The 21,219-nt window shown below is 36.5% G+C and overlaps 1 protein-coding gene across 1 annotated transcript; it reads right to left on the bottom strand.

The window, feature by feature from the left end:
• Window positions 1-5,322: 5,322 nt before the first annotated feature.
• LOC140236356 (retinol dehydrogenase 8-like) lies at window positions 5,323-12,279 on the bottom strand. The gene is made up of 5 exons (XM_072316313.1): window positions 12,015-12,279; window positions 10,953-11,132; window positions 7,608-7,701; window positions 5,801-5,926; window positions 5,323-5,572 (listed from the first exon to the last, which is right to left on the bottom strand). Exons 1-5 carry the CDS (start codon window positions 12,277-12,279, stop codon window positions 5,323-5,325), a joined length of 915 nt encoding a protein of 304 aa, XP_072172414.1.
• Between the last annotated feature and the right edge of the window lie 8,940 nt (window positions 12,280-21,219).

Consider the following 21,219-nt stretch of genomic DNA (forward strand, 5'->3'; position numbering starts at 1 on the left):
GACAAATACAATAATCAGCATTTGTATTTCAACAACAACAACAACAAAAAGAACACAAGGGCTATAATGAACTGTCGTGTCACGGAACAGTTGCAACTCAATAACATTTGAAGAAAACGAAAAGCTGAGCAAATATTACTCTTTTGTGAAAGGCTTGTAAATTGTATTACAAAATTATACAATAGATTCATTGTGATAACTATCCTCTTTTAATTCTTGTGTGTTTAGTAAAGTGTGACATTGATACTTTTTGTTCTCCAACAAAGTAACAGGAGTATACAAACATCTTTTGATTCGCTTGATTACCACGCTCGATACGTCTAAAACTTCGCCTCGTACAGTGCAATGTAAATATTTGCCGAATTGTCTGCAGCTTGTGTACCTTTCTATTCATGTTTGTGTGAACTAATCAAATTGTATGAACTTGAATTTGTTGGCATGCTCCAAAGTTCTAAGGATTGCACAATAATGGGAGGCCTGTACCCCAAAGTCCGTCTTATTAAAAGACAAAGCATTGGTAATAAAAATTACCACATCATTTGCTTTATTTGGGTTCACCGTCTAGATCCAGTGCTTCTTCTCTTTCGATGTTTTATCTTTATATGACTTTTTTGCTGTTCGGGGTGATGCGTTTTGTTTTGTTTTTTAAGTCTGCACGCTTGCACGCAGTTTCAGTTTGTTTTCGTAACTGTAGTTTACAATCATTTTTTTTTTCCTGCTAGTCTTCTTTAATTCTTTAAGTGATATCAAGTCTTTCTTAGTTCCTAGTCTAATATGGTGAAATACAAGAGTTTGGATCTATCCATCCATTTGCTGGTATGTGTGTGTGTCCGTGTGTGTGTGTGTGTGTGTGTGTGTGTGTGTGTGCAGGAAGTTGTACAAAAGAAGAGTGTACAGTCAACCATAGATAGTGGCCGCTATCTTTAACAACCAATTTTTCAGTGGTCATGTATGGCAGGTGGCCGCCGAGGCAGGTTTGGGGGAGCTTATGACGGTTTCAAAAATGAAATGTACAATCACAGCTCTCCTTCTTTAAAAGAAAGTCTTCAACTTACTCTTCCCTTAACACGAACAGAGGGTGCGGATACATTCTGTAAGTTCATTTACAGGCTTTTTGCGGAAGTATTTTTTAACGCATTTTTATTTTAGTCCAAACGACTTAAGAAAGTTTCAACGAAATTGAAAATACATATCTTAAAGACACCCAGTCGCGAGGATACATGGACATATTTCAGCCGCGGGCGGCAGCACGTAAACTCGCTTCCGAAGTTGCTATACGAAGCGAAATGTGTGTGTGCGCAAGACATCCCTAAAGCAATGTATCGCGCTATAGTATCTCGTTTGCTCGCTTGATTGATCTGAGCGCGGGGAGTACATTTTGTGTAATGTGAATTGAATGTATGGTATACTGTATGTACTGTGTGATGCAATGTTCGCATGAGCTATAGTAGCTAGCTGCCTATACTTGTACGACTACAGTGTACGCCTTCTCTTCATCGCACCGTCGATCGTCGTCAGTCGTTAACTACACTGTAATCGTCAGATCAGATTATATATAGGTAGGGTGGCCATCATGGACGATGACACATCGTCATGGGTAGCGGATATTACCGCCGAGTTGTCCATTCTGAACGCGGACGATTGGGTCGGAGACCCTGTGTCTTGTGTAGCCCTACTACATATCGACCATACCATGTAGCACCCTTATTGAAACCGACCGCGTATAATTCGCGCACTAAACACTTAGTACGCACTTCTCTGCGCGCAAAGCACTTAAAAATGGATTGGCTTTGAATGTAGATGAGGATGGTGTGGGAAAACGCGATAATTCATTGTTCATTAATGGTTTTAATCAAGGACAAAATTTCGAATGAATATTTTCACCGAATCGTAATGACAGCACAATGTTATGTCTATGGAAGTTTCTAAAAGGCTTCTAAAAAGCTTCGTACAACACGGTGTTCAATACAACTCGGTTTGCGTGCATTGTCAATGCAAAAACAGCGGTCGATCCTATTAACGCGATTTACCGCGGGGAGCTGAAACGAGGCCACGCAAGTTCGTCGGCGATATTTTTGCACTGAAACTTCGAATCGAAAACGGAACAACGGCATTTGATAGAGCTGGATTTTCTCAATCACGTAGGTCAAGTTTTTTTACGTGAATTTCAGTGTTAAATATTCTTATCAAGCAGATAAACATTAGGCGGTCGATTAGTAGTAGGTCCAACCATACTTGCCCTGGCGTGTGTAAATTCAGGACGGGGACCGGAAGCGACTGTGCCCGTGCAGGGCCAACGGCCACAGTTGCACTGCACAGTGTAATTGTGGCCGTGATAGAAGGGGGCCGTGCACCAACCGACATACCTTCAAGTCGAAGTAGGGCCTAAACTAGAATCTATTATTGTTAGATCTATCATCTTTGAACCTTTAGCTCCCCTGTTTAAACGTTAGAGTTCTACCAGATCTATTGGGTTAGACTACATGTATGATGGAGCTTGCGATAGATCTATTCATTTTTTTTAAATTTATTTGCAAATCCTAAATCATATTCTTGGGGAATTTGCATAACATGATTGATATGAAAAACTTCTCATTTAATGGGACTAATGACATTAAACTGACCCAGCAAATGTCATTTCAATTACGGCATTATCATATTTTGACATAAATGAGAATGCGGAATTATACATAGAAAAATAGGCCTACTTGTCGATCAAACGCAAATGCCCTAAAGTTACTGATACTAGATTAGAAAAAGTCATTCCACTTCAATCACTGATTCATGTGTAGACTTCTACTTACACATCATCTGGATCTGGATTCCTTGAAGTTGTTGACTTGGCCAGCTGGGGTTGCTTGATTGGCGTAAGCCGTGGCAACACAATTCCACCGTGCATGTCGTAACACGAATTTGCACATTCGAAATAAAAATTCCTGCAAAACTGTTCATGCAACTCCAGCAAGTGGAAAGCAAAATTTTCATCGGCACGCTGACGCTGAAGCCTCCCCCTCTGGTCTCTTACTACTTGTCCTCCAGCTAAGAACACGTCTCTCTGCGTTCTCCACTCGTCGATAGTGTCAAACAAGTAGATACGTTGCCTCGAGTTGGACGGCTGTTTGATCTCCATTGTGAGGTTTCATTACTAAACCAAAGCCAAGGCTAAGCCGAAACAGTACAGCACTTTTTATTGCAAACAGTACTCGCATACCACTCACAATATTGATACTGACATACCGGTACCGACGACTTTCTATCAACTTTGTTATGTTACGATCCGACCCAACGTACTGTAAGCTGTACGTATAACACATGCAGCTGACGCAGCAGACAACATTGCACGATGAGATCATAACAACCTGCCATATTATGGCCATATGCATTGCAACTTGCTATACATGAAGCTTAGAGTTTTAATATTTCTTCATCAAAGCATATTTATAAATACCAAATATTAAACAACGTAATATATGAATAATTTATGATATTGTTATATAATATTTTCAGACATTTTTAGATATTATTGCCTAGATTGCTGAAATTGGCACCATAGTGCATATAAACAGAGACTGGAGCCAGATACGTACGTACGTACACCCTACAGCTCTCACTACTTGTTGTGTCGCGGACCGGGAGAGATTTTCATGCGCATGGCTGTTGTGCGGTTTTGTGCATGCACCCATTCGGCCCCATTCGGTAGGTATTCGGGCGTCCATGTTGAAATTACAGTGGACAGCTCGCACGGCGCTCGTGCCCCATCAGGTTTTCGCTGGTGCGCTGCGTAGCGTCGTGTTCGGCATTCGGTACGTACGGGGGTACAATAACGGGAGGAGCAGCTTGTCGTGCTTTTCTACTGAGCTGCGAATCGCCTGCGACGACCGGCTGCCTTTAAATAGCTTTTGATAGGGTGATTATTTGGGGATAAGAACGTGGTTACAGCCCGACTTCCTCCCAACTTTGTTTTCCTTTACCTTGTCACGGCAATGGGTCAGAGCCGATTATAATCTTTGAATGTGAATACAAACAAGAGTGAATCTAGAGTGAAATTGGAGTGAATTTTGAGTGAAAATGCTCATTTTCACTCATTTTGGAGTGACCTCATGAACAGCAGGGATCACTCGAAGATTTAGGAGTGATCCCTGAGGTCACTCCTAAACGAGTGAAAATGAACATTTTCAGTCAAAATTCACTCCAATTTCACTCTAAATTCACTCATTTTTGTATTCACTCCTTTAAGAGAGAATATTTTCACTCGATTTTTTGTTTTTGTTTTTAGAGAGTAAATTCATGAAATACAACCATTTTCCCCATCATGCGTCCGGTACACCTACAACACTATACAAGACTTGAGCCATATGTTCGGATTTTACCGGACGCATGGCTCAGCGTGGGTCAGTAAAAATCAATGCATGACAATTGACCAATCAGAGTGTAGACATTCTAAAGCCCATTTTATAAATAATAATAATAGTAATGATGATGATGATGATGATAATAATAATAATAATAATAATAATAATAATAATAATAATAATGATAATAATAATAATAATACAGTGTATAATATTTTCGCGGACATTCATGGTGCAATCATCAGCGTAGAGCGAACTACCGACGTGACGTTTCCCGACAGACTGGACAGCCAGTCTGATATGTGTGTGTGAAGCCACTATCCTCGTCAAGAATGCTACGATTATAGTCTCCTGCATTCTTATTACTCCTAGATTTGTTTAACTTGTCTTTCGAACAGCAGGTACGTGAAATCGTATTTTCATTTAATGCGTAGCGACACCTGCTCGAAATTGTTTTGTATCATTAAGATTAAGTGTTATTCGGTTCTTTTAACTAACAGCCGATCCATGTAATTCACTGTTGAAAATTTTGATATTACCCATGCACGAACTTTGCTCACTTGGCTTCCTGCTATAGTCTTGTACGAAGAAGGAATGCAGAAATAAAGGAAGGAGAAAAGGAAAAAGACTTCCGATTCTTTGGATTCTTTCTCCTGCACTATGTGGCCGATATTGGAATGCATTCTCAAATGAGGTCCCATATCGGGAAATGACTCACAGGATATTCCATAACAGAAAATTGCAACATTTTTCCCCTCACAAATCTTGTATAATTGAATATAAATGATGTATGTACAACTATATCCCTCATAAATCACAATAGTTATCATAATACAATGTATGTTTGATGTAATGTTTCGTATTTCAGGTCGTAGGGGGAAGAAAAAAAAATAAAACTACTGCCATCAACGGGCACCATCATGTGTTAGTTGATTGCGATCACGTAAGAAACTGAACAACACCTCTAAATCTAATCCGATTCCGCGTCTTTTCTCCTCAGTTCATCTATATCGACCCCTGGCATCTCCACAAGTCGCCGTTTGTGGTTGACCCATTGCAGCCCCGTGATGTCGTTGTACCGATAAGGCATCTTTTCGTAGCAGTACTTCCGGGTCATGTTCCACAACGGTGGATTGTCCATCTCGAGGACTTGTTGTAAATGGTATGCCATGTCTTCCGTCGTCTGGGCAACGCCATCCTCGAAATGATATCTTTGATACCTTTCAAAAGAGGCGGGAAAGACAGAAGGGAATTGATTACAGATTAAAACCTCGATCTTAAAGTCGACATGTCATGTTTGTAGAAATTTAAAGTTGTAGAACTTTTACATGGGTAAGGCCTACCCATCATCACGTGATTTGAGAAATGCAAGAATCAAGGTATACGATAATGTGAAATGTCATGCATGAATGTAGTGCGTTCTTGCGTTTGCCTGTAACAGCGCTTACCTTCCAACCAATTTTAGTTGTCGTTTTGTGACGTCATCAATGCGTTGCTTGTCTGGTAGACGACCGCCGTCTCGGATGTTATCGTTAATCATGGAGGTCACCGGGCCAGGATTTAGTGAACATAAACTAGGGAAAGTATATCAATTTAATCCAATTTCAATTCATTTCAATTTTCATTTATTTCCATCAAGGAAAAACAAAAAACATGAAACAAAATATAAAGCATTATACAATACCCAAATCATATATCATTCTTTTATCATTTTTGTAAAAAATAAAAAAATAAAAAAATACATACTGCGGTGCGGATCATAATGTACAACGTGTCTAGTAAGATTAAGCAATTAAGCCATAAATCAGAATAACTTAAAATTGCAATGCTTTCATTCCAAGGTTGACAGAAAAGTGCGCATAAAGATGGACAATAGTGGTTTACACTGAATAAAGCAAATTTTGTAAAACGGATCATTTAATACGCAATGTGTGACTAGATAAGATCCATACAAAATCTCATTTAATACATAAATTTCCCATATTCCATTTTGTTGGATACATTATGTGATATACATGCATTTTTTAATGATTTTTAGTCAGACTGTTCATTATAAAGATGAATGTCACCGAAAATGGCAGTTATCTTAGCTTTTGCAGGTACAGCGTATGGGGTTTGCAAGAAGTGTAAGATCAATGTCTTTCCCTGTTTTTTTTTTTCTATATTAACACCCTTTTCGTTTATCATCAACTATTCTATAGGTAAAGAGAAATAATGAAGAAGAAAAATAGAAAAACAAAGGAATACATAACGATTTAAAAAAAAGAAATACATAAGAAATAAAAAACAGTAAAATACATGAAAATTCATTTGGTTACCGCATTTCTTTTTTTTTTCTTGTTTTTTTTTTTTGTTCGCATTGACTCATTAGCGATACTACAAAATATATTTAGAGAAAAATAATTAGCCCATTTGAAGCTTCATTCAGGGATTTACAGCGTAAAATCTGATGCATCAAAAAACCACTGCATAAAGTAGCTTATTCAGCATTATTTAGAGAAATGAGGATGATTTTGGAAAAAAAAAATAATGATTCATTTTTGGCGATTACGTGAAGGGCAGCATGCGTTCCAAGTTTCACCACGATCGCGCGAACGGCAGAGTTGTGGGGGGGGGGGGGGCGCTTCCCCCTTCCAAGATCTAGTAAAAAAAAAAAAAAATGAATTTACAAAATTTACCCTCTAATGTTGACTCCACCATTATTATAATCATTATCAAGTTCGTTATCATCATTGTTCTTATTTGTGCCATTTAATTTCTGAAGAGAACGTTATGACTGAACTTAGTGTCTTTTTCTTATTTAGATATTTATACAGACAAAACTATTTCCCCTTTTCCATAAGATTAGGTGAACATGGTTCAGTGCGTTTTGCATGACAACAAAAGGAGTAAGTCGTTTGTAGAAATTGATACCTTAGCGTTTTCAATATGCGACACACTATCGCTATTACTTTGTCCCAGTTTTGTGAAGTCAGCAGAAATTAGCACTTGGCATGCATCCATCTATGAATAAGATATCTTTGAAAGCAATAATTAATTAGAACTGAGATTTTGACCACTTTTGCAGAATTTTGAAAAATAATTTTTATAAGCTTATTTTTTTTTTTATGTGCAAGTTTGCAGTAATTTGTTGTATTTATACAACTTGCAAACTTGGACCTAGAAAAAAAGAACAATAGGGCGTGCAAAGTGAGGACGTTATGATAAGTAAATGGCCTAGAAAGAAAAAAAAAAACAGCTTTATGGAATCCTCACCTGATATTAAACTCGTGCAGACGGCTGGCTAACGAGTCTATCAGACCCTGGGTGGCAAATTTTGAGGAGCAGTACACCTCGTAGAAAGGGTACCCTGTGTAGTGACAGAAGAACGTCCTTCTTACAGCAAGAAACCCAGTTTGATTATCACATGCACACGGACACACGTACGCACAAACACACAAACATATGTTTATATGTATATATATATATATATATATATATATATATATATATATATGTATATATGTATATAAATAGCAAAATTTAGCAAAATTAGCAAAATTTAGGCGGGGTGCGGGGTGTGCTACTTGTCTATTACCCTCGTGATAATACCTGCAAATTTGGTGACAAAACTTGATCATGCTTTTCGAGAAAAAAAAAGAGTGAAAATGACTGGCCCCGACCTATGTCCACCAGTCCTCCCCCCCCCCCCCCATCTGATACCTAACTGAGGGGGGCACCCCTTAATCTGTCATGAACAAACTGAAAACTGTACTTACAAACCTATAGGCCTCCTTAATTTAACATGTCAGCTGTATCATTGCAAGTTTTATACAAAATATTCGTTGTTGTTTTTATTGTTTTGGGTTTTTTGGCAACTGATTACAAATTTCATTGTCCTTCATCAACATAATTAGCTGTGTAACGGCTTTGATGAAAAAAAAGGGCTTGTTACGTACTTGTCAGTGAATGGAATTCGAACCCAAGACCTTCTGGACAGGTGTCATATCAACTAGATTACTAGTGCTAGACTAGCTTCCATCCTGATAGGTGTAAGTGGTGCTATCCAACAAAGCGGGTACTGTATGATTTATTAAATGTACTGATTTGGCACCGCATAGTTCTTATTATAGGGGATAAAAACCATGGTCCTGTAGTCTTGTGGATTTGACATGATCTAGTAGGCATGCTCTTATATATATATTATATATATATTATATATATATATATATATATATATATATATATATATGAAGAGTTTGTTTGCAAAAACCGATAAGTCCATTTTTGAAAATTTTGAAATACGGTCTCTGTCATAAAGTACAAAATAATACCTTTTAAATGATATATTGGTCACTACACATGAAGGTACATTTTTGAAGTTATGGTCAAAAGAAGCAAAAATTTTCTCATTATTCTCTTTATTTTTCTTGACCTTTAATCGCAAATATCCCCATTTGACAAATATGGACTTATCGGTTTTTGCAAACAAACTCTTCATATATATATATCTTTTTTTATCATGGCTTTTCCTCAAAGTATGAATATTCGTTGCTGATTTGCATTAATGAAGAGCGACTTATGAATTTATTGGCGCAAGAATCATCTACCCGAATAAAGATAATACACATAAAAAATATCTCTGAGATTATCTATTTTTGGGTACAGGGCGACATGGAACTATCAACTAGGGCACGAAGTACTAATTTGTGCAAATATATTCTTTGAACCGACAGCGATAATAATTTATCTACATGCCAAGTTCGGTTATCATTAATGCGAAAACTGACCTCAATTTGACCCCAGCCACTCCCACCCCCGCTCCCGATCCAACGTGAACAAACTTTTCGATCACAGTCACCAACGTACTTATTCACAGCATTCATTCATTTTATTATTATTATTATTATTATTATTATTATTATTATTATTATTATCATTAAAATCATTGTTATTATTATCATCATTATCATTATTTATTTTATTGTTATTATTCTTATCATAACTATTTTATTATTATTATTATCATTAATTTTATTATTCCACAGAAGAAGATGTTTAAGCATACCTTTGCAATATCTTTTGGGACTTTAGGATCCACTGGGTCTACACAAGGGCATTGTACACATTGTACTCCAAGTGTATTTGAGATGATATTGCCTGACCTACCTGATATTACTTATTTTCTCCCTTTAGTTTCCAACTTTGTTTATGTTAGAGGTTATAAAGAGATAAAGAACACAAAAACTTATTTTTGATGTTTCATTCATGTCTCTCATTGAGTTAAACTGGTCTTTTGTTGTCATGTTATCGTAAAGGGCATTTGCAAACGAAAGACTACATGACAACTTTTACAATTTTTACTTTTGTGCCTTGAAGGATTAAAACGAACGTGTTCACTCATACGTAAAGTTTCCTTTTGTATTAACTACTAGTTTGATAGCCAGTTAATATATATATATATATATATATATATATATATATATATATATATATATATATATATATATGACGCATGCCAGCCTATGAATGATCGTAAACTATGAAAGATTTTAAGTCCATATTCAAAACTAACTACTCTTAACAAGATGTTATCGGAAAATGGAACATGATAGCATAACTCTCGGAAAATAAGTACCAGATATCTCTTAAACTGATATCAGTTTCTAGCTCCATATCTCATACTGATCTTTATTTTTTGTTAGTTTCAGTGCTCCTTCAGGTTGTGGAATGAAAGTATCATCATCATTATTATTACTATTATTATTATTATTATTATTACTATTATTATCATTATTATTATTACCAAAAATAGATGTCGGGCCACTATTACGTATATAAGAAATGATATGTTTTGATGACCGGTCAGACTCTATCGGGCCACCAAAATGTATCGGGTTAACTGTATCACAGTTTATACAGTAAACACATGTACAAAATAATAACTTTTCAACATTTGTGCATATTATCGAATCCGCAAATATGACAAGAGAAGGGATTTATTCCATTTATTTTCCATCATGTCCATCTGACATCTAACAAAGAGTACAACATAATGCAAAGTATGAATTCGGTAATTACACAACATCACATTATTCGGTCAATTTGAAAAAGAAGATACATAATGCAATATAAATCATAAAGTATATACCATGATAAGATGAAGAGTTTGTTTGCAAAAACCGATAAGTCCATATTTGTCAAATGGAGATATTTGCGATTAAAGGTCAAGAAAAATAAAGAGAATAATAACAACATTTTGCTTCTTTTGACCATAACTTCAAAAATATACCTTTATATGTAGTGACCAATATATCATTAAAAATGTATTATTTTGTACTTTATGACAGTGATCGTACTTCAAAATCTTCAAAAATGGACTTATCGGTTTTTGCAAACAAACCCTTCAGATGTACATCAAAGTAGAATAACCAAGACAATAAATGCACACTTTGAAAGGTTGACCGATAAGGATGAAAAAAAAAGAGTGATTCACTATAAAAGCAAGGATTGCAATACGTGGATCACTCGAATTCGTGGAAAATAATGTGCACCAGTCTATTCTTGCTCTTTTTGTCGCAATGGAATGAAAAAAAGAAGAAGAAAGAAACCCAGACTCACCAAAAAGGCCCGATAGTGATGACACGTTGATGATACGACCAGCTCTTCTTTCTTTCATGTGGGGCAGTACCTCTTTTATCATCCGCAAGCTGCCCATGAAATTTGTGTCGACGATGTCTTCAATCTCCTCGTGCTCCATGTACTCGAGGGCGTTGAACCCGGCGATGCCAGCGTTGTTGACTGCGCAAGAACAAAAACAAACATACAAACGAAAATAAATCAATAAATATAGACAACAGAATAAAATCTTCATAACAAATATACTCACAAGTAGGAATCTCGGGAAGGTATGCCAACAAGTTATTGAATAATTCTCGGCGGCAGCTTTTTCTTCTTCTTTTTTTTCATCTGCCTGCTTAATAATTTCAGTTTTATCGTGTCAGAAGCGTGGAGGATTCATAAGTCTATGCATTAAAGGCATTATTTACCAGTTGCAGATAAAACAAGATCCAAGATTTAGTGCTTCAAAATAGATCTAAAAATGTGAGCTAGGGATAGAAACAATCAATGTGAAATTTTGAATCAGTGCAATTTGATGTTAAATATTGTCAAAAATATACAAAATGTGAACAATTCATAGTTATGATAAAAATGTTTCTCGACTAAACCGTCTACAGTTATGGTTTAGTGAGAAAAATAGCGACATCTCCTTTATGTCAGGCTTTATTAAGATTTTTAAATGGTAGGATGTTATGTGATACAACTGACCTACACATACGCATCAAATGTGATATCATGAACATGATATTTAAATCACTGCTCCCAATGGTTAACAGTATACATTTGAATCATTCACAACGGGATAATATGTGGTTTGTACTTTTTCGCTCGGAATTTCAAGACGGACTCAAAAACCGCCAGTCGATAATACACGGTCACGGTGTAGTTTATAGGTAATCAGTGTTGTTGAAGAAAACTGATTTCAATGATTTGCATATTTACGGTATGTGTTCTTTTTAAGCCGATAAGGAAGAGCTTACAAAGTTTTGACGGTATGTGTGGTTCTTGTTTGTTTTCATTTAGTTTTAATTGGGGAGGGGTTCTGGTAGGGGAGTACCGTACCCAGAGCGTCCACTCTTCCCTGCTCTTCTATGACTTGCTGCACCCCCCTCTGGACAGAAGCTCTGTTCTTGACGTCGAGCTCGCGGATGAACAGCGTCTTGTCGACATGATCCCTCGCTGCTTTCTCCAGTTCGTCCCTCTTTTTCAAGTTCCTCATCGTGGCGTATACGATGTAGTTTTTCGCCTGGTCCCCGGCGAGCCGCGCTGCCAGGGCTAAACCAATGCCGCTGGAGCAACCCGTGATCAGCGTAACCTTAGCTGCCATATTCTACTCTCTCTCCCTCTCTGAAAAATTGCAGAAAAAAAACAGAACACTGAGCAATTTCTGTATGTAGCTATAGTCGCCTTGTCGTTGATTTTACACAGCGGTTCTTCTGTTGCAACATGACTTTTGGATCCCCTCATTTTTATCAATGATACATATCAGAATCGAACTAGGTGAGACAGGGGGTACTTAAAAAGGCTCAATGTACAATACTGAGTCAAAGCACTTGACTGTGGTCATGAGAGTTTATGCTACTCTACAAGTGTATAGCAAATTAGTTCAAATTAATGAAACATTAACTAGCAAGCATGCATGTGACTGTCATTTGCATGAAGGAGTTGAGATCAGGCTCCTTATCTCTATAGTACCGCCTATAAAGGGGAAATCCAGTCCAAATATAACTTAGTCTGATAAAAAAAAGAGCAAAATCTTACGAGTTCAAAGTTAAATCAAATGAAATCAGCTGAAATGCACGGAGGCAATGTCATTTTGAAGTTCTGCTTATTTCTGCAAAACAGTTCTTGTACATTGGATATGAATATGTAAACGTGTGAGCTAACATTGTCATAACCTGACAATTTTCCATTGATCGTGTGCACAAAATGACGAAAATTCAGTGTTCATGTCATTGAAGTCTGAAACATGACGTTATTCCTGGTTGAATAAATTCCGAATACTGATCAAGTAGATAAACCAGGTGCCCGTTTCATAAAACTTGTCATCAGTGACAACTACCACATTTCTATGACAAATTTGCTCTCAGCCAATCAGATGCAAGGATTTCAGTAGCTTGTCACATCTATGACAACTTGTCACTGATGACAAGTTTTATGAAACAGTCCCCAGGATCTGAGCCTTGGGTATAATTGCGTTTTAATGAAAAACTGGAAATTTCAAAATGTAATATTCAAACTATATGGCAAGTTGTGAGGGAATGACATGCTCACTTTGCCATTTGCATATTCATAATTGACCGTTCAAGAACTGTTTCCTGAAAGATTTGGAAACTTCAAAATGTCATTTTTCACCCGATTTCGATCAAAATGTTAATATTAATCTCGTAGTATTTTACTCTTTCTAATCAGCCTAACTTATATTTGGACTGGATTTTCCCTTTAAGGGGCTCAAATCACGGAAAAACAAATCCTTAAACCGTTGAAAGGGGTTACTTTTCGTATTGCTTCCCGGAAAGACCTTCCATTTGAAGGTAGTTTACCAAACCTTTCCTGAACAATCCTGAAATATGTATAGGGTTCTGAGCAAGGTTAATCTCACCCCCCCCCCCCCTTCGAAAAAAAAAAAAAAAACCTTATGGGGCTTTTCGATTTTGATCACATTTTCATCGTTTTGCTAAGAGAATTGTATCCTAAGAAAATAAAAAACTGAGATGGTTTACTGGCAATAAAAACAGAAAGAAAATAGGTTTAACTTCGAGCTTGTCCATTTATAAAGTCAAAAGCCAGAAGACATATCCTAGTCTGTAATTCTTTTTCTAAATATATATATTACATAACACTGAGTTACCGCCTCTGTGTCGCGATCAAACATGATTAAAATAATTTTGTAACGGCGCTGTAGATGAAAGTGGTATTCATTGAGCCCAACTAAGGGTTATTTTTGTCTCTGCTACATGAACGGGACCCTGAGGAATAATAGTCATATTCTGCAGATTTGGCTGAACGGGCAATCTCCCTTTTCTTCAGTACTGTATGTAGGCCTATATGCAATGTATACTATATACCACTTGTTTATATCTTTATCTGAACACGGAAATAAAAACAGCAGCAGCAGCAGCAGCAACTTCGTAGTGAGCCTGCAGAGTCCAGGATAATAGCCAAAGAATGGTGTGAACTTTTCAAAACGCTGTATTGTGTTATCATTCATCTAGATCAGGGCCAAAATTTGAGATTGTAGTCTGCATTGCTCTTACGGATTCATGTGACCACAATATTTGTAGGCCTATCAGTCATTCTGGTCCCCCACGATTTTTTTTTTCTCTCTCTCTCTGCATTTACGGTGTCAAAGTGTCGATCTATCGACATAAAACAGATAACCTTCTCCTGAGTAATATATCACCATTCAGTAGAAGGTTTTCTGCTTCATGTCGATAGATTGACACTTTAATGATATTCTGAGAGGATCACACTCCAGCTTCGTATAACAAGCACCAGTGTAGGCTATCCATTGTACACGTACGAAAACACACATAGGCCTATATGTTCATTTCAGCTTTGAAGCTCCCCTATCGCATATGTATCACAGGTACAGGTACAGGCTATACCTCCTTGGTTTAACTCCCCATCCTTAAAGGGATCGTATAGTTTTGGTTGAGACGTAATTTCAGGTTTCTAACATTTTTTGGTGAGATAATGAGAAACCTCTTATAAATTTTGAAAGAGCATGTAATTCTATGAGGAATTCAACGTTTATTTGATGAAAATTGGTTTTGAAATGGCTGAGATATCCAAAACAGAGCGATTCTAATAAAGTATGGGATCCACACTTTATTGTGATCGCTTTGTTTTACTTTGTTTTTTGATGTTTCAGTCATTCCAAAGCCGATTTTCATCAAATAAACTTTGAATTCCTCTTAAGATGGTATGCTCTGTACTATATCATAAGTGTTTTCTTAGTATCTCCCAAAAAATTAAAAGCCCAATTCTCATCTCCACCAATACTGTACCATCCCTTTAAGTTTTTATGTTTATGCACGGAAGCGCTTTACCTTCGACATTTACGCTCTCTCGATAGCAAAAGTCTCCCGGAATAACACGAAGACTTGATTTAGAAACTTTCACCTGCGTACGTTCCGGCCCATGCTGCTCTGTCTATTTGGCACACTTTTGTAATATCTATTATGGACTATAGACAACAAACAAACAAACAAACAAACAAGATATCTTTTGTCTCAATAGCCATATTACTACCTGCATATTGAATCAGCGCATACCCGGAGTACCAAACCACAAACAAAGCACAGATTGCATGGTTTGCCATTCTGGTCAGGCGTATAGGGTCCTATTGCCAGCTGTACGTTGCTCTTACTGACCTCTGTAAACAGATCCTATAGCCAGGGAGGTGTCACCTCCCTGACCCTGCATATATAGGTACATGTAACTATATGAGTATAGCGCATGTGTATAGGCCCTATACTGAAAAAGCCTAGAGCAGAGAGGTGGACAACTTCTCTGCAACAGCGTTCATATCAGACACAATGACTTCTATTTAATCAAATGCCGGTCACGATGTGTCATTGTTGGTTGTAGCATGGTTTGCAGAGTCGTTTTGAGGGGAAACGTACACCAGTCCAGCACGTAACTTCGACAATCTGTCCATTCTGATGACAAACTTGATTTTTACCTAGTTTCTGTCATTTGTAAACATACACACATCCTGCTGAGAGTCACTGAGACAAAATCTAGGAGCTACGTCGTCTTAACATTGCAAGATTCAGATATAGCGCCCTATAAAAACTGGCGATAGGTGCAGTTCGTTGCGTGACCAACCTATCACCGTCTGCTTTGCCAGAAGAGCGGCAACATTGCAGAACGGGTTTGCGTTGCCCTGCGTTAGACTCGGATTGAGTATGTATAGAGTACGAATTTCGTGCTCAATAAAAACATCGCTTAATTACGTTATCTTATAAAAGCATGACAAAAACATTACATGTGCAACCACAAGGTATTGTATTTGAACGTGATCTAAAGCCATTACAGATCAAACAAGTTAATACATACCCAACTTAACAGGTCGGTTCGTAATTCTGCGCAGGATTTATAAGAGCAGCGGAGCGATCGAGATGCTCGGAGGTAGTTGAACTTTGCTCCCTGAGTTTTCCCCTGCTGAAAGCAGGGAGGTAAACGTTTCCCAACTCCCTGGTCTAAGCGGGTAAGACCAGGATGGTGGAGCTACTACATTTATTCTCACCTCCCTGCTAAGACGTACCAGCTGAAATACCATCTGAGGTGACTGGCATATATCACTATATGTTTTCTCATGAATGCAGCCCGGATGAAATACAATAACTATAATGCCAGATCTCCTCTCATTATTTAAGTTGGTGTTTCCAAAAGAGTTAAGCGCATGATGTCCAGCAAGAGAGAACTATACAGGCACAGATCTAGTAAGTAAACAATTATGATTCAAATTCAATTCAAATGATTTTATTTCTATATAAAGTAATAAAAAGCAATATACATAACACTTGCATGAGTACATAATATTTCAAGGAACTTCGAATCACATAAGTTTCAACAAAACATGGATAGTAGGTAAGTACAGTTATGACAAATATCAACTGTTTTTACGTAAATAAACAAGTGAGCAATACAATTCAATATTTGTAACTCTAGATGGAAAATAGGAATTCACGAGAAAAGCATACCTTGTAAATGTTGTGAATTACTCTGGGAAATGAGGGCATCTCAAGATCCGTCAAGGACTCCATGTATGAGAATGATGATATCATGACGTCAGGCGAAACAAAGAGAAAGAAAGGACTATGACAAGGACAAGAACGATAGCAGGGACGGAACAGACAGGAAATAAAAGTAGGCTTAACAGGCTGCATTTTTTTTTTTACATTAAAAAACAAACAAACACTTATTCACCTTCCTACTATATTTCTTACCAACTTTTACTTCAAGGTAATAAATGTGTTGCTCCATTATATCAAATGTTGAATAGCTGTGAAACTCAACAGGGGTGGGGCGTTACGGTTATATAACTGGTTGACGTCACCACAGATGGCGCTGTTTTCTTCCTCACTACAACCACGCATCTACACACATTCAATGTTTGCATAGATGACACAGCTGATCCATCCAAACACTCGCATGCATGGCATTGCCCCATAGGTGGCGCCATTCACTATTTTTTTTTTTTTTTTTTTTTTGTCCTTGAAAGATTTTCATCACGCTGAAAGGTATTCCTTACCCATTCTTTTAACGATGATGATTTGTTATGCGATATTATATTTGCATGAGAGTGGAATGGACAACTGCTATTCATAATATTGTTGTATTTGTATCTATTGTGTTGAGTGGCCATGTGTATTTTTCTTGTGTGATTTTGGTTCATTATGCGTCGCTGTATGGCAAGACCTTGTATCTCAAATTTTGGTGAAAATGAATTCTTTTTTCCTGTCCAAATCTTAGTTGTCTTAACACAAAAATGAAGCAACCATGGCATGTCAAAAGAAAGACTATCCTATTTGATGTGGTGCTTTAGCTGACATGTTTTTTTTTTTCCTCCTCAACATTTAGCATTTTGTAGATTAGAGGTCTTGCCGCAACAATGACGTAATGGTTTTTCTTTCTTTCTTTTTTTTTTCTTTATAAGTGTGCATGACTTTAACCATTATTTGTGTGTTTTGTGTGCCGACAGGCACGCAAAGCCCTATAGCATCATGCACACAAAATAATAGTGGACCAGCATATTGTAGAAATGATCGATCATCAGCATATAATGACCTCCAAAATGACCACTATAGAATAAAGTACTTCTCACCCTGTAAGCCGCCATCAGAATCAAACGCTGCCAGAGACCGCACAACATACACTTCCTTATGTTCCTTCCCATATACTGGATCGTTATTCTATGCTCATCCCGCCACAGGCAGCTACAACACAACCAAAGCAACACATACGTTTGCGAAACAGGTAACTACACTCTTCTACAATATTTTCCATTACTATTTCTTTTCCTGATGTCATGTTTATAAAAGGCCAACCATAATCCGGTTGATCGATTTAAATTCTGCATTTATATTTCTTTTTCATACATACGTGGAGCACAACGTAAATCACCAAACTGATTGAGTACGCCAATATTGTTTCGTTAATCTCCCTGTTTGAATCTAACAGTTGAAAAAGGTAAGTGATTACTTAAACTGTCATTACCAGTATATAACATTATTAATGATAATACAAAAATGAAGACGAGCAAACCTACGCATCCTATAGCCATCGTTCAAAAGACAGGTTAATCAACTCGAAATATAACTGAAATACAGAAGACCATCATGATAAGCAAAAGCTTGACGAGGATAATGGCATCAGAAAAATTTGCGTATACATGTTTTGCTTACGTTTGATTATCATACCTGTCTAGGCCTATTTATACCTGTAATTCAGTAAAATTTTTAATGCTTTGTAATCGCCAAATGTGTTTCAAAACCATTACGTTTATTTTGTTCATTTTGCATTCTGTCACAGATTATTGTATCATCTTAAAGGGGCCCTGAAATTCAAATGCATCTTGATTAGTGTTGATTTATGATACCCTCACTATCACTTTTGCGGTAAAACAAATATCTAGAAACATTCATATATTTTTAACGATTTTTTCTTCTATTTTTCTTCAGATTACTTGGGAACGCCCACAAAAAATCCTTCCAAACCAATCAATATTAATATTCTTGTGATGACCTCATCTGTCAAACATTGCTAAAGTACTGAAATGTTTAACAAAAGACTTTGGAATGCACCTTCCTCTGGACTCAGCATAACTTGCATGTTTCTGTCATATTAATGTGACTAACAAAAGACATGGCGAGGGAACATGCAAGTTATACTGAGTCGAGGGGAAGGTGCATTCCAATGTCTTTTGTTAAACATTTCAGTACTTTAGCAATGATTGACAGATGAGGTAATCTCAAGAATATTAATATTGATTGGTGTGGAAGGATTTTTTGTGGGCGTTCCCAAGCAATCTGAAGAAAAACAGAAGAAAAATTCGTTAAAGATATATGGAATGTTTCTAGATATTCGTTTCACCGCAAAAGTGATGTTGAGGGTATCATAAATCAACACAAATCAACGTGCTTTTGGATTTCAGGGCCCCTTTAATGTTCACCATTTCTATCCCATCATGCACCTTAGTTTATATCGATTTTTTTATAACTCCATGTGTACATTGTACTACTATCTTTATTTCATATATCCTGCACTGTTTCACTTTTGCTTTCTCTTATGTACCTGTATGTAATCTTGCACATGGTTGCAGCCAGTGCATTTAATTATTAGATGGATTTGGCGCCTTATAAGCCCCATATATTATTATTATTATTATTATTATTATTATTATTATTATTATTATTATTATTATTATTATTATTATTATTATTATTATTACTATTATTATTAATATTATTACTGTTATTATTATTATTATTATTATCATCATCGTCGTTATCTTATGTGAACTATATGATATAATTCGTGTGCATAAATATGAATACAATCATATACGTACATAAAATGTGGATATTGGATATTTCAAAGATACTCAATAATCGAAAGAGTAGAAAAACATACACTCGAATAAAGATTTTAATTTCTTTTTTTAGTAAGGGCATCTTCACGTTGAGGAAAATAAAATCTTTTCAATGATCATAAAGTCATTTTATAACAAGAAATATTTGTGAAAATTAAAACAAAATCATCATATTTGTATAATTATTTCAACCATTTTTCTTTGGTTTTCAGCAGATTGAATTTTAAATATGGGTATATCATGAATGTACGTTTATATGAACATGTAAGTCTTCATATCCTATTCTATCCTGCTCCTGTTCTATGGTTAGGTTGAAGCAGCTTAAGTTATGATTTAAGACCGTCTTTAGATTTGCTAGATTTAAAAGCATTATCTTTTGTATGTCTCTGGTTGACAAACCATTGAATGGGTACTTTTAGTAGTATCACTATGCTTGCAATAAACAAGTACGTACTTTATCCTGCTTATGCCTATGCATTTCAGATAGTCAATACTACTAAGTTACTATCAGCTCGGCAGAGTTATCATGGGTTTTTAATCTCATTGCAGGGCCCTTTAAGCAGGATGGGATTTAACCCCCCCCCCCCCCCCCCATTCTGCTTCATCAATCAGACTTGGCTTCATATTATTGTACTGTTGGGTGTGGTCCTTGCACGAGCTATTCACTCTATTCACTTACCCAGAATACAGTGTTCACCGACTCACGTGCTTCACTCGTGTAGTTACCCCTGTGCTAAGAGCATGCTTGTATTGGCCTTGTTAGGGCATTTGTTTAACATAGTTGATTTGATCTTTGGGGAGAGTTGTAAATTTCTTCACAATAACATTAAATTGTATTGACTTAAATTAATCACTTATCAGTTTCACCTGTTAGATTCAAATTATATTGTACTCAATTGATTTGTTCAGTTGACTTTGTATCACTAAAAAGAAATGCAAAAAAGTCAATCAATCCATCAAATCTGTTCTATGCGACATTGTTCAGGTCATTCTTGGGGGAAATCGATGATGAATTAGTTACGCTGGCTTTTTAAAGTTCGTTTTTGTGGGTTGCCTTCAGATTTAGGCCTATATGTACTATTCAATTCCATTTCAATGCAATTCAATTGTACTTTCTTTGCATTAAACGAAAAGCAAAACGTATACACACTACACAATTTGTCTACTCATATTGTTAAGCAACTTGAGAAGAAAAGAAAGTGTATGTCATGAAATTTGATACATTTTTTTTTTTACAGATGATTATATAACGAGAAAGAAATGTACGCTTTGCAATAATAACTAGTATGATTACGTATGAAGAGCTTGCTTCCAAAAGGCGCCAAATTCATTGAAAAATGATGGATTTAGCGCCTTTTGGATGCAAGCGGTTCCTGGTGGGTGAGAGTTCTTGTCGAAATCTCCGGTTTATTATGGGTAAACTCTGCATCTATACTCTGCTTGTATCTTTCCGTCATTTATTGTTATGAAGAATTTGATCGCCAAACCAATTAACTTCGTTCTTGTCGAGTTATTTATGATTAAAATCGCTTAAAAACTAAAGAAAATAGTGAGAAAATATGAAGAGTTTTTAAAAATAACTTACAGAATATTCTTGATATATCATGAGTGAGGTATGACTGGAAAGTTTGTTTGTTTTTTTTTTTTGCTTATCTGATGGTGGAC

Source organism: Diadema setosum, chromosome 12, assembly GCF_964275005.1.
Source record: "Diadema setosum chromosome 12, eeDiaSeto1, whole genome shotgun sequence".
Lineage (NCBI taxonomy): Eukaryota > Metazoa > Echinodermata > Echinoidea > Diadematoida > Diadematidae > Diadema > Diadema setosum.

What these genes read in the sequence shown, in the direction of transcription:
- LOC140236356 (XM_072316313.1), bottom strand. Translation starts at nt 12,279, where the DNA reads ATGGCAGCTAAGGTTACGCTGATCACGGGTTGCTCCAGCGGCATTGGT. An exon ending in GGGAAGAGTGGACGCTCTGG is followed by an intron (nt 11,133 to 12,014) that starts GTACGGTACTCC and finishes GTTCTTGCGCAG; the next exon opens with TCAACAACGCTGGCATCGCC. An exon ending in ATCACTATCGGGCCTTTTTG is followed by an intron (nt 7,702 to 10,952) that starts GTGAGTCTGGGT and finishes GTCACTACACAG; the next exon opens with GGTACCCTTTCTACGAGGTG.